Source organism: Gouania willdenowi, chromosome 1, assembly GCF_900634775.1.
Source record: "Gouania willdenowi chromosome 1, fGouWil2.1, whole genome shotgun sequence".
In the NCBI taxonomy this organism is placed as follows: Eukaryota; Metazoa; Chordata; class Actinopteri; order Blenniiformes; family Gobiesocidae; genus Gouania; species Gouania willdenowi.
In genome coordinates, this window is record NC_041044.1 from 16,852,196 (window position 1) to 16,866,357 (window position 14,162).

A 14,162-nucleotide genomic window follows, 5' to 3' on the forward strand; every position below is an offset into this window, starting at 1 on the left:
TTTTTAGTGTTTTTAACATATTTCAGTATATAGGGATGGCTAAGGTTATTAAATACTAATCCTAAAAATGAGTGCTCTAAAATTTAAGAAAACTAATTAGTAGTAATTAACATTTTTGAGTTTGTATTTTGTGTTTTATTTTTGTTTCTTGATTTTAATTGTTTCAAATATAATTTAAAACAATGTTTAAATGCTTTTTATAATTTTGTAACATAAAAAAAAATTTCTATATAAACGTGATTTGTTTTGCTATCAGCAAAAACAAATAAACAGATGCCTCAATTAAGCTTATTGGAAGCAAAACTTATTTTCCACAAGATATTGGTCATCGGCTAAGGCTGATGGAAAAAAAAAAATCGGTATCGGCCCTAAAAAATCCATATCAGTCTATCCCTAATTATGAATAAAAACATGAGCAAAATTGGACGGATTCGTCCCTTAGCTACAACTCCTGGACATTCAGTTACCCGTTTTCCAAAAAAAATAGCGTGTAAATGTGAGATATTGTCCTAAAACTTTAATATATGAGATATTTTGGTGTCATGTCGGGGCCTGATTTTGAATTTAAAAAAAGAAATCTATATCACTACTCCCACAACTATATTATTTAATATGAACACACTAAAATTTATAATAATGGCTTGGATTTCTAGAGCGCTTTTTTTCGAGGAGGCTCAAAGAGCACGTTAACCATTATTCATTCACACAGTCATACCGGTGGTGGTAAGCTACAATGTAGCCACAGCTGCCCTGGGGTAGACTGACAGAAAGAAGCGTGGCTTCCATTTCGCTCCTAAAGCCCCTCTGACCACCACCAACATTCATGCACAATTCATACAAGGCAACGTGGTAGTGCCTTGCGCAAGGACACAACGTCAATAACTCGGATAGAGCGGGATTTGAACCCCCAACAATTCGGTTACTGGACGACCCACTCTACCACTTATCCACAGTCGCACACATTAATAAATGATTAGGTAAGTGAAAAAAAATCCAACAATAATAATAATAATAATAATAATAATAATAATAATAATAATAATTATTATTATTATTATTATTCCCAGAACATTTGTTTTTGGCTGCAAGCATAGCTCTATGTCCTGATGGTACATTCAGATTAAAGGAATATTTTAGTGAAACAAAAGGAAACACATTAGCAGAGGAATAAAGCTTTCCTTGTTTTCAGTTTAACTTTGTATTACCAGGTGGTAGAGCACGAAACTCCTCCCACCTCAGTTAGCTTCCTGCATGTCTCCTGCTGAGCAGTGACACTCACAATCAAATCAAGAGGCTTTACTTAACCTAAGGCATCCTTTATCCCTAAAGCATACTACACTGCCAACCTACAGAGGTATTTACAGGTCAGTGAATGGACACATGACACGAGGACTGACAAATTATTCAAGCAGTTTGAGAACTAATGTTGGGGCTTACATTAAACTGTGTTACCACTCCTGTACCTGTGTGTTTATCCAGTGCAAACAGCCTGGAGTCGTCCCCTGGGAGGATGTCGTACGTGACCCGTCCAAAGCTGCCAGAGTCTCGGTCGGTGGCAATGACGTTAACGATCTCAGTGCCAGGTGGTGCATGGCTGCTGATGCTTACAGTGTACTCCTCAGGATGGAACTCTGGACTGTTATCATTGAGGTCAGTGATCTCAATGTGCACGTAGGTCTGAGCACTCAGGCCGCCCTGGAAACACAAGAAACAGGAAATGTGATCTTACTCCATCTGATCACATTGTAGTGACGCAGTGAGTGTGAGGTACTCACTGGATCTTCAGCTCTGATCAGGATGTCGTGGAAAGTCTGTCCTGTATCCCGGTCGATATCATGTGAGACACAGAGCTCTCCTGTGTGGGGGTCCACTTGGAAGAAGGGGTGTTTGTCGTGTCTGTCAAACCCATCGGACAGAGAGTAGAGCAACGAGCCAAACACAGGGCTGTCAGCATCCGTGGCCGTCACCTGTGAAGAGCCACATTAGGGCGTGTCTTTAGTGAGGCAACATGAACACAACAATAACCAAGAAAGAAGAACAGGCCACATCCAACACCTCCTGATCAACCACACACTCACCCTTTTCTCTTCTGTTTTTTCTCTTCTTTTTTATTGCATTTTAGTTGAACTAGATTTATATTTCACAAAGTGAAAGTATAGAAATACAGTTGTTTAAGATTCTGTGTTGTTTTAATTAAAAAAAAGATTTAATTTTTATTTTTTAAATACAACTCAAAGGTTGAAAAACACTGATTTAGTGGCACATGAGGTGGGACCAAGACTGAAGCTTTATTTGTTAATTTTCTATTCCCTCTCTTTCTCTCTCAAGTACCCCCTGTAATGCCAACGCGTACCCCTAGAGGTACACTTACCGCCATTTGAGAAACACTGCCCTACACATGGGACTACGAATGGAAATTAGCATTTAGCTAAATCCAGTGTATTTACAATTTCGGCTGTACATTAAAGGTCAGGTATCATGCTATTTTTCACCCATTTCCATTTGTTCTAAGAACCCCAACAACATAGTATTTCAGGTTTATTTTTAGTTTTCGCCTCTGAAAAGTCACTTTCTGAGCAGTTCTAAAAATGGGCTCTTTTGGAGTGTCGACAGACACGCCCACTCAATGAGTGGGCGTGTCTGTAGTGATCACCAAAGCGATTTCCTTTTTGCTATCAACACAGTGTTGTTTTTGTTTTCAGCCAAAAAACTGCACATTACAGTAACACATGGATATTTAAGCGGCTATTGTGATTGTGAGTCTGTCTCAGCGCTTCAGGCTGTGTTTATCACAGCAGCAGCAGCAGCAGCGGAGATCAGCTGCTTTAAACACCAGAGTGTTAAGCTGCTAAGTCACTTTCTTCTCCTTATCTCCATTAACTACAGGAATGGTCCTTATAAGGTGATTCATTAGTTTTGTCCAACCGCTGCGTCGCATTGTGGCACAAACACGTCAGATAAAGTCAAAGGCGATACGAGGCGATATAACAGATACTAAAAATGGAACTGCTCCTTTGGTTCTACACTGTTGCTACCCACTGCTCCTCAGGGTGGAGTTCAATGCAGAGAAGACATTTCTTGTATGTAGCTCGTATGCCTTTAGCTTTGAGACAGTGGGCGTGTATGTTCACTGTGGAGGCGCAGCCAGCAGCAGGCACTTCCTGGAGGGGGCGGTTCAGACTTTTGTGATGTCACAAAAGCTTGTTTTTCAGAAGAGGACAGAGCAGCAGCTCAGAGAGCAGGATTATTGAGGATTGCTCAGAGATGGAGAAAGGAAGCCCAATAATAATTAGTGGGTATTTTTAATAAGGAATGAACATTGTAACAAGGTTAAAATATCCAAAAAGTTGATTTAGCATGATATATAGGCCATTTAATAAACACGATCCTAATCAAATAAACAAATAAATCATTAAAAAAAAACATTCAAAAGGTTTCACATGGTAATGCTGATTAACTTTGAAGAGTTACTCACACAAAGGAACCACCACAGCAAGAATCATTCATTAAAAATTCTATTTGTCACTTAAAAAAATAATCATAAATTAAATTAAAATAACTTATTAACCCATCCAAATTTTAAATGCAATTTTATAATTATTTAATCTTGAGAGTTAAAATCATCAAGACAATGGTATTAAAATACAATATTTTTCAAATTGACTCTTAAAAAAAAAAAAAATTTAAAAAAATTAGAAAATATATATATATTTAACATATTAAATAAAAAAAATAAAAATACATAAAATAAATAAAAACTTATTTTAAAATTTCAAGTAGAATGTGAAAAATAAATCAATCAAATTCCACGGAAAAATGTATAAAACTAAATAGAGTGGTCATAATGATATTTTACCAAGGTAGTGACATATTGCAATAAAATCTATGCTCTTGAATGAAACAAATAAATTAACTTTGATTTATTTATTTTCTTTTGCATTTAAAGTAAAAAAAAGTAAAACAACAACAACTAAAATAAACAAAGAAAAGTCTTACTATCACTCATAAAACTACTCCTCTGTCAACATTTGGACTCTGACCCCAAAGGAAAATAAAAGGAGGTGAATGTGACTGTAAATACATCAGACGGAGCGTTAACTTTCCAGCCATAAATGGTGAGATCACTTCAGTTTATGAACTCTGATCAAAGAGAACTTCAACAGTTGTTGGGCGAGGACTGAATAGGTGTCAAACAAAAGTGCAGAATATTAACCTTAAATGAAAGAAAACACACTTAAAATACAGTTATAAAGAGTTGATTTGTACATGGAGTTGTAACTTCCTGGTTAATTCTATCTCTGATCCCTTTAGTGTGTTTAAGCATGGATGAGTTGAGGCTTTTATAGTGTATACTGTAAGTAGTGTGTGCTTACGATTCAGGGAACTCAGTGACACATTAATCCTATTTGCAGAAACTGGACTTTTCGAGCAGACTTCAGTTTGTGCCAGGCTGGTGTCAGCCTATGATTCAGTCATATCAACAACACAGTGCTGCATGGTGTGTCATCAGGAATAACACTGACCCCTTTGTGCAAACACAGTGAGGACGGCTTTTGTTTCATGAGATGAGAATCATTAGACTCAGAGGGAAGGATCCATACAGTATGACTTCTATTCTCATTCAGAATCAACTTAGAGATCCCAATCAACCAATCATGTGTTTGATACTGTGGAAAAGAAACCCACGCAGGCATATGGAGAACATGCAAACACACCACACTAAGGTCTCCAGCTCTGGGAACCAGTGTTAACCACTACACCACCATGTTTCCCCCCAAATTATTATTATTTTTAAACTTTTATATTAATGCTAGCACTAAATATGTAAATCATTTTCATTTATTTTCCCCCCTAAATATTTGAATACATTTTATTTGACTCAGATTATAACAAACACATTTAACTGAAAAAAGCTGGCTATAAGGCATTTGCTTATCAATGAGACGTTTTTTAATATTTAAAAAAAATGGCTGCATATGTATTATTATTATATATATTTTCAAATGTATATATTAAATACATTTTCAAAACTTTTGATTACTTTCATTTTTTTTATTTCACAATATTTAATATTTAAAGTGGCAAATATTCACAATTTATCAAGTTTTTGTGTTGGAGAGTCAAAGTTGTAATTAATTCATATTAATACTGCAGAAAAAAAGTTTAATACATCTGGATAGTTTACATGTTCTCCCTGAATGTGGGAGTGGGTATTTTGGGGGTTCCCTATGATGTATATTAGAGGGTTTCCACATATGTCACATTCTGGGTAGTAACCCAGATGCACGGCCATATTGGAGGCACTCGGCGGAAAACAATGCGAGTAACAAATGCACGAAACCACAGAAAAACTCCTCAAAATGCAATATAGTTGACTCCCTCGTCTTGGACCCGGAGAGTCTTCCGTCTGTTGCGTATCCTGAAATCGTCAACTACCTGGTTTTAACCCTAACCCAATCTGGGTCATCCTTTAGATAAAGGTCAGACCTTTTACCTGGAATACAATGAGAAATACAGCACATTTTAGCTCTACATTTTAAGAACTGTGTTGCTACTGTAGCAGACCATTAAATGTGATTATATGAAGTCAATAATGCCACATACAGTAGCTTGATATGAATTATATTCTTATCATCACACTAGTAAATGAGTTAAGAGCCGCTGCAATCAACAATTCACTTACCTGAACAAATGTGGATGTTGTCTAGATTTTTGCTTCGTAGATTCTGGTTTAGCTTCGTTAGCCACAAGCGCCTCTTTTCTTTTGATAACTTTTGATATTGTTTTCCCTGATTTGTTATAACTCTATGAAACTCCAAATGTTTTTCACCGTCTGACTACTTGGTACAGCCAAAAACACAGCAATAATTCACCATTTCCTTTCGATCTGCTTTGTTTACCTGCTGAGTACCTCCAATATGGCCACGTCCGGTTTGATGACACGCCGTGAAAACCCTCTATAGTGCCCTAGTTTACACTACGTAAAACACAAAATATGTATGAAATCGACCATATCTGCAATAAGTGACATATATCAGTCCCAACAGACTCTTCACTTTGAGTTTCCCAGATTTTGTGACCAATTTCTATTTAATTAAAGGAAATATGTCAAAACTTGAGGAAAACTGAAGATTTTTTTTAAGAATTTTAAGTTGTTTAACCTTAAAAAAGGACTGAAATTGTGTGATATCAGTTTCATTTACATAATAATTCATGTTTTCTCTGTCATTTTTACTTTCTCCTGCGGGCCAAATTGGATATTCCAAAGGGCCGGATATGGCCCCCGAGTCATGGGTGGATACACATTCTTCAGCCAATGAAAAATGTAATCCTTTGCTTTATTAAATAATAATAAATGAATGTGTAGCTTTGAATGTTCTACACCTACTTGTAAGAAGCAGCTGCCCACATCCCTGTGCTCCTGTATGGCCACGTTGTAAAGCTGCTGATGAAACACGGGCTCGTTGTCGTTGACGTCCTGGACCAGGACAGTAACCGTGGCTGTGGACGACAGAGCAGGTTCTCCTCCGTCTGTTGCCACCACCAGAAACCTAACCTCTGCCTGTGTTTCCCAGTCCAGAGCTGCTGCAGTGGTGATCAGACCTGACTCTGGGTCTATGTGGACCAGGCTGTCCTGGCTGGACTTAGGGATGGAGTATCTGACGTCTGAGTTGACCCCTTCATCTGCATCCCGAGCTTGTATCTGCACTATGGAGCTATCTACAGGGGCATCCTCAGGAATGCTAATGGTGTACACGTTGTTGTCAAACACAGGATGGCAGTCATTGGTGTCCAACACTTTCAGGAGAAGAACGGTCTCACTGCTCAGGGGAGGGCTCCCCAAATCTGATGCTCGCACCTTCAGCTCATACAGATCAGCTTCTTCTCTGTCCAGCTCAGAGCTCACACACAAAGCGTACAAAAAATGATCCGTCTGTTTCAGGGTGAACTTCCCATCTCCACCCTCCAGTGAGACAGCGACCCTGCCACCATCCAGGTCAGGGTCTGTCACTGAGATCCTGGCAACGTAATCCCCGATCACTGCGGCCTCAGAAACCACTGCGTCTCCTGCTTCACTGAGGAACAGCACGTTAATAGTCGGACTGTTATCGTTGACATTAAGAACCTTGATGCCAACGAAGGTGCTGCTGAACTCAGGCTGAGCCCCGTTGTCTCTCGCACTGATGATCAACTCGTGAAAGGCCCGAGACTCAAAATCCAGAGGCTTGTTGAGGTAAACGACTCCAGTGGTGTCATTGAGGAAGAAAACCTCGTTCAGGTCACTTTGCCTCCTGTTGATCTCATAAGTGATTCTACCATTGTTATCCAGGTCTAAGTCAGTGGCGTAGACCTGACACAGGGCAGACATGACGGGGGTATCCTCACGCACAGAGGTGTGATATTCAGTCTGGTTGAAGATAGGAGGGTTATCATTCTCATCCAGGATGTGGATGTTGACCTGAAGGGAACCTGTCCTGGCTGGTTTCCCTCCATCAAAGGCCTCGATAGTTAGAGAATAGAAGTCCTGAGTCTCTCGGTCTAGTTTCCTACTGAGGATGAGATCCAGGCTTGGGTGGTCAGCAGGTTCACTGCGATATTCCAAGTGGAAGTAGTCCACCATCTCTCTCTCTGTGATCCTGTAACCCTGCGTACCAAACTCAGCCTCATCCTGGTCTTTGGCGTCTTCTAGCTGAAAACGACTTCCTGGTGGACTCAACTCAGAGATCTCCAACCTGACCTCTGAGGATGGGAACACAGGAGAGTGGTCGTTCACATCTTTCACCTCGATCTTCACTTTGATCATCTCCCCTGTGAGGGTGGCAGCCACAAACTCATACTTATCCCTGCTTTCTCTGTCCAGGACCACAGCCGTGGAGATGATGCCCGTGTCTGCGTCTATCTCCAAGTCTCTGAACACATATGAGTCTCTGCTCTCTGAGATGAAGAACCCAGTGCTTGGCCTGCTTAAACCTGCTCCCAGATCTCCAACGATGGTTTTTGCAGGCAGGCCCTCTTTGATAGACAGCGTCAGGTTGAACACCTGCCCTTGCGTCTGCGCGCAAAGAAGGAACAGGGAAAGCGTCCTGAGGAGCCAGACTGAGTCTCTATAGAAACCCATTCCTCTTCTCCTCATGGATTACAGGTCCTGGTTGGGAAAGGTCGCGGTCAACTACATAATTCTATACGTCCAAGTCCAAAACCTCAGAGACTTCATAGAAGTTTCCAGAAGTCACCGTGCGTCTTTACGCACAGGAAACCCGTCCATTGGAACACCTCAGCAGTGTGTGGCGTCACTTTTAGAGACTGGAAATCCAAACATCTTCATGCACGGGCGCTCACGCAGTTGTCCACAGACACAGCGCGGGAGCGGAGCACTGTGCGCGCGCACTAAACACTGGCACGCGCTTATCATTGCCATCTGCGGCTCTGATTGTTTAAGATTTAATTAGGTCGCGAGATTAACTCGTGTGTGTGTGTGTGTGTGTGTGTGTGTGAGATCAAAGGGTAACTGCGTAACGCCTCCACCTGTGAGAACATGGCTTCACACTAGTGTTGATCAGTAGCTTTGGTGCTTTTCTCACATCACTATTAACATATGTCATTAGTACAAACTGCAAAACCTAGTGGATCACCTGCAAAAGCACGTCACGTGCCCTAAATGGATAATCCATTCCTCAAAATCAAGTATTCATGTAAATGAGAAATATTGACACCATCGTTTATGAACAAGGTGGTCAAATGGCTTTGTCATGTTTTCATTATGACACTTTATTTTCTCAGTGTTTTCCAATGAGAGAGAAAAAAAAGGCCAGAATTCAGTGACTCTACCTGAAAATGGTAAAGACAGCACTATACACTACTTGTGCAAACATTTGAAAACTACAGTGAAGTTACACATTTTTACTGTACATGATCTTTGCAGTTCTACAGCATTTGTGCCAAAGAAAAATACACTAGTCACTTATTTAGAACATACATAAGAAACAGCCTTTTGATAGAGCTGTGCACATATGTGAACAATATACTGTAATAGTAACTGTACATAGGTAAATCATTCTGGCACATCCAGACCTCCCTGTCCGTCTGTCTGTGTCTGTCTGTCTTTCTGTCTGTCTGTCTGTCTGTCTGTCTGTCTGTCTTTCTGTCTGTCTGTCTGTCTGTCTGTGTGTGTGTGTGTCTGTCTGTCTGTCTGTCTGTCTGTCTGTCTGTGTGTGTGTCTTTCTGTCTGTCTGTCTGTCTGTGTGTCTGTCTGTCTGTCTGTCTTTCTGTCTGTGTGTCTGTCTGTCTGTCTGTCTGTCTGTCCGTGTGTCTGTCTGTCTGTCTGTGTGTCTGTCTGTCTGTGTGTCTGTCCGTGTGTCTGTCTGTCTGTCTGTCTGGTCACATATTTTCATCTACATCACAACAAATATCATCCCTTGCTCAGTTTAAGAGATGTTTCCAGGAAAAAATGACAAAGAAAGGTATAAAATTTTCTTGGCACAATTTGACAACTCGTTCAACAATTTTGTATGTAATGACTCAAGCAATGAAATGAAGACCAGTAGTTTTATTGCATCCACAGGTATAGTTCATTTTGACTGACATGACATAAGAAAATGATCATTTCTTAAAACTGCAGATAATTGTATGAAAGCAACTGATAAATGTCTAAAAGCATTTGCAGTTGGTTCAGAGAAAAGATAAATTGCTACTATGATGGGCACAAATGACTAAATGTTGTGGAGGTTGAACTAATAGTTATGAAAGATGTTTATTCTGATGTGAGAAAAGCACCAAAGTGACTGAGAAAAACTGTCATCTGGGTTAAAAGGAGTCCATGGAGTGTTCTGCTGGCTCCCCCTATTGGTGATTATTAATTATTCAGTTTCACACCCACAACAATATCGCTCATTCTAGCGGTGGGATGATACGATACGATAATGGGCTCACAATAATGATACGATAGTTTGGAAAGGGGAAAAAGACACAGAAATTACAGTTAGAAAACAAATAGCCATGTCTTTTAATTGACTTTATCTCTGGGCATACGTACATACTTACTCACTCTCATGGGTGTGACAGTTTCAACAAAATGGGAATATGAAAAAATTTAAATAAAAAATAACATAAATGAGCCATTTTTCCCCCCTTTTGAAAGGCAATAAATAAATAAAATGTCTCTTTGCAAATAGATCAAAAAAACAGAGCCAGTCTAGAATTAAAACCAAATCATGACATCATCATCATCACACCCTTGAAAAAAAATTCTATCTGTGCATTTTAACTTTTTTAAAAGATCAAACTAGAGCAGTCTACACACCCCAGCTTTAAGTTATGGACAATATTAGTACATTTTGTGGCTGCAATTGAATCCTTTGGGTGTGAGACTGTTCGCTTTGGACAGATGTATCAGGAAGAGAAATGTTATAATAGTGATAGAGTAAAAGTCAAAAATGACCATACCTAAGTTAGTGTGTGGAAATACCTATAAAACTAATATACAACATATTTTCCTATTAACTAAAGAAAGGAATTAGAGTGATCAGCCATGCAGAATATCTTACTCCAACAAATCCACTTTTTATTAGATTAAATATCTTCAAAGTATTTCACCTCCAAACAAACGTCTCCAGTCCTCCCACTGAGGTCTGATGCAGGTCCAGTTCTTAGGCAACATGTAACCATGTGAACAAACAAACAACATCACAGTGCTGCTGATTCTTTCTTTGTTTGCTCCAGTCGCTGTAGGAACCGACTCAGGGATCATTGTCACCATTTCTCAGTGACTTCAGAGGAAAACTTTAAAAAAGTTAACAAAATGTCTCCTCACATCATGCTCTCGTATCAGTGGGACGACCAGGCTCTGGTGAAGAAGATCTACGACCGTCTGAGAGATGATGGTCTGATGGTGTGGATGGACATCGAAGGAGGAGTGACTGGGAACATCAATGATGCGTAAGCAGAGTTTAAAAACTGTGTGTGTGTGTGTGTGTGTCAGGCTGGGGATCAACTGTAATTTAAAATGTGTACCTGATAATTAAATACAATTACATAGTAATCGTAATTGAAAATGTATTTGAAAATAAATGTGATTTATTAGTCACAGAATTAGAATAATTAACTTTAAAAAATGTAACTGCCAATTTTTTTTAACATCTCATTTAAACTTAAATTAAAAAGACAAACAAAAAAAAAAAAAAATGGGAAAATTGTTACAGCTCTTTGGCTTATACATGTGTATTATTGTAAATAATTGTGATTTCCATTCTAAAGAACTTCTAGCATTAATAAAAATACAAATAAAATATTGAATTGTAATTGAACAATTGGATAATTTAAAACATAATTGTAATTAAAAAACGTAGTTGACCCCAACCCTGGTGTGTCAGGCTTGGGGTCAATTGTAATTGAAATTGTGTAACTGATAATTCATTACAATTTACAACTACATAGTAATCACAATTGAAAATGTATTTGAAAAGAAAATTTGTGATCTCCTCGTAATAGAATTGTAATTGAATAAAATAATTGACTTCACAATTTTAATTAATATACAAAGTCAATTTTAATGGCAACTTGGGTTTTCATTACATCCCATTTCAACACAAAATTAGATCTTATTCAAAATTTTTGGGGTAAATTGTTACAGTTATTTGGATAAAACAAATTAGAATTGAAGTAATTGTGAATCTAAAGAATATCCAGCAAAAAAACATTTTAATTTAATTGTAAATTGAAAAAATGCTGGTCACTGTAATTTTAATAGAATTGTAATTGAATATGGATAATTGAAAACATAATTGTAATTGAAACGTGTGTGTGTGTGTTTCAGCATGGCTGCAGGAGTGGAGGAGGCTGCAGTCATTTGTCCATTCATGACTCCATCTTATCAGGCATCTCGCAACTGCAAGAAAGAGCTCAACTACGCTGACACAAGAGAGGTCACCATCATCCCAGTCATGTTGGCTGACAACTGGGAGGCCAGTGAGTGGCTGGGACTGATCACTGCAGGGCTGCTGTGGGTGGACTTCAGGTGAGGAATCGTCACCTCACACCAGATCCCATCAGTGCTCCATCATCATGTGCTTTATCTTCTGACAGGAGGGCGGAGGAGGATGAGGAGCAGTTTGACCTGTGTGTCAGGTCCCTGGAAGAGGAAATCCTGTTTAATGCTGGACACCTGCTGACTGTTAGAAAACCCTCAGATGAAGATGAGGATGCAGCAGAGGTGAAGAAGAAGAAGAAACCAGGGAGAGGTTTTCTTCATGCTCTCACTCAGCTTTACATCCAGGACACAGGTGAGAAGTTCAAAGGAGGTTGTCCTGGAATTTATTTGGGTACAACTACCAGTAAATATTAAAAAGCAGACAATTTCCCCAGTTAATAGCTTGTGGTATTCCTTTTGGTACCTTTATAGAAAACTGTTAACGCAGCCTTTAAAAATATAAATAAAAGCATGTTTTTTCTAAAAATTGCAAAATGAAAATGAAGGTGCCTTGTTCGACGGCCGCTTTGGAAAGTTTTATAGAGTTCTTCAGGAAATACATTAATGTAGAGCTTTTTAAACAGATCTGTGATATATAACCCTTCAAAAATAGGAATAATAATTAAAAAAAAAATCACTATCAAGTGATGTCAAATTAGATTCCGAGAATGATTGTAGAATGAAAAGTATTACTATGTAATATGAAGCTGCATTTGTTGCATTGGAAATCCACTCATGCTTTATCTAAAATACTGTACAAAGTGCATTAATTCAGCAACAATCTACCTGCATACACTAAAATTGTAACAAGAAAAACCTTTACAATGATGTGGATAAACGTACATGCTTTATTAGTGATAGAGATGCTGAAGCTATAGGGACCCATGACTAAAATTAGGGTGATTTTTACCTGTAATAATAGACCCATCAAAATCTAGTACTTTTTATTGAGCATATTATATTGGCTATACTCTATTATGTCATGTTTGGCTATTTTGATATATCTGAAGGAAGCACTTTTCATTGGTATATTGTGTATGTAAAATCACTCAGTTGTATTTAAGTCAGATATGACATTTGTAGAAAAAAAAAGCTTTTAAAAAAACCCTATTATTTAATTGCTTTGACACCACTGTAAAGGATTGATGTGGGAGTACCACATATTTATTTTTATATGAAAAATATCTTCCTAATTTCTTATTTTCACCTTTTGTCATATTTTTAAGAATAAAGAGAAAGTCATACAACTATATATATTATACTGTATAATGCTGGTAATCAAAAACTCAAATGATCCTTCTTATATTTGAATAAAGTGATTAAAAAAAAAGCTAAAGGATTATTAAGACACGTTCTTCACTAGTGGGAAAGCAGAGACATTTCACCTCCAAACAGCCTTTGTTTCAGATCTGTCTCCAGTCCTCCCACTGAGGTCTGTTGCAGGTCCAGCTCTTAGGCAACATGTAACCATGTGTGCAAACAAACAGCATCACAGTGCTGCTGATTCTTTCTTTGTTTGTAAAATTACAAGAACAAGAAAAAAAAACCTCCAAGAGCTGAGGGTGCAGGTCTGCAGCTGGACCCCTCTCAAAACCTTTGATATGGATGAAAAGTCGTTCTGTACTGGTTCATAACACATTCAAATGTGAACGTGAGGAAAACTACAATAATTTTGAATATTTTGAGGTTTGAGTAGACAAACAGTAATTGTTCTTTGTCCAATGCAATCCCTTCAATATAAACAAGGTTTTGGACAAATCAAAAACTCCTTTAAACCCTTAAAGGAGATGTATCATCATGCTTAAAACAGACTGGAGAATTGTAAATTACACTCTTCAATAAGCTCCTCTAAACACTTTGTTTAACTATGTGAGAACTTTTCTATCGATATACAAAAATAAAAAGGCCTGGAATAACAGCCCACCCATTAATTTGTTAGAAACTATTTTGGCAGTGATGCTCTTTACATAATTAAAGCTTCTTTCGTATACTTTGTGCCGTTAAAAACATGGTTTCTGACCGTCTCTCTGCTGAACCTGACAGAAGAGCAGACTGAACCAGTAGAGGGCAGCAGAGTCCCAGTGCAGCTCAGCGAAAGCTCTACAGTTGGTTGTTACTGGGAAGAGATCAAAGGCAAAGGCTGCAAATACTACAGGAACGTGTTCACCCGCAGATACCTCGGTACGTCACAAACGCC

At 38.5% G+C, this 14,162-nt stretch overlaps 2 protein-coding genes across 3 annotated transcripts in view; one reads left to right on the plus strand and one right to left on the minus strand.

Moving 5' to 3' along the window:
- Positions 1 to 8,375, minus strand: part of dchs2 (dachsous cadherin-related 2) — a 41,950-nt gene extending 33,575 nt beyond the window's left edge. The window contains exons 1-3 of the mRNA XM_028443507.1: positions 6,389 to 8,375; positions 1,776 to 1,967; positions 1,464 to 1,695 (exon numbers count right to left, since the gene is read on the minus strand). Coding sequence (XP_028299308.1) covers positions 1,464 to 1,695; positions 1,776 to 1,967; positions 6,389 to 8,134 — 2,170 coding nt within the window. The 5' untranslated portion in view covers positions 8,135 to 8,375. The remainder of the gene's footprint in view (positions 1 to 1,463; positions 1,696 to 1,775; positions 1,968 to 6,388) is intronic.
- LOC114461451 (uncharacterized) overlaps positions 1 to 14,162 on the plus strand; it is a 67,673-nt gene that overhangs the window by 52,833 nt on the left and 678 nt on the right. Inside the window, exons 1-5 of one of the 2 annotated variants that reach the window (XM_028443528.1) lie at positions 4,423 to 4,540; positions 10,720 to 10,935; positions 11,813 to 12,013; positions 12,082 to 12,278; positions 14,009 to 14,146. In XM_028443528.1, coding sequence (XP_028299329.1) covers positions 4,464 to 4,540; positions 10,720 to 10,935; positions 11,813 to 12,013; positions 12,082 to 12,278; positions 14,009 to 14,146 — 829 coding nt within the window. In that variant the 5' untranslated portion in view covers positions 4,423 to 4,463. Of the gene's footprint in view, positions 1 to 4,422; positions 4,541 to 10,719; positions 10,936 to 11,812; positions 12,014 to 12,081; positions 12,279 to 14,008; positions 14,147 to 14,162 lie in introns of those variants that run through there. The other variant, XM_028443537.1, reaches the window with a different exon arrangement.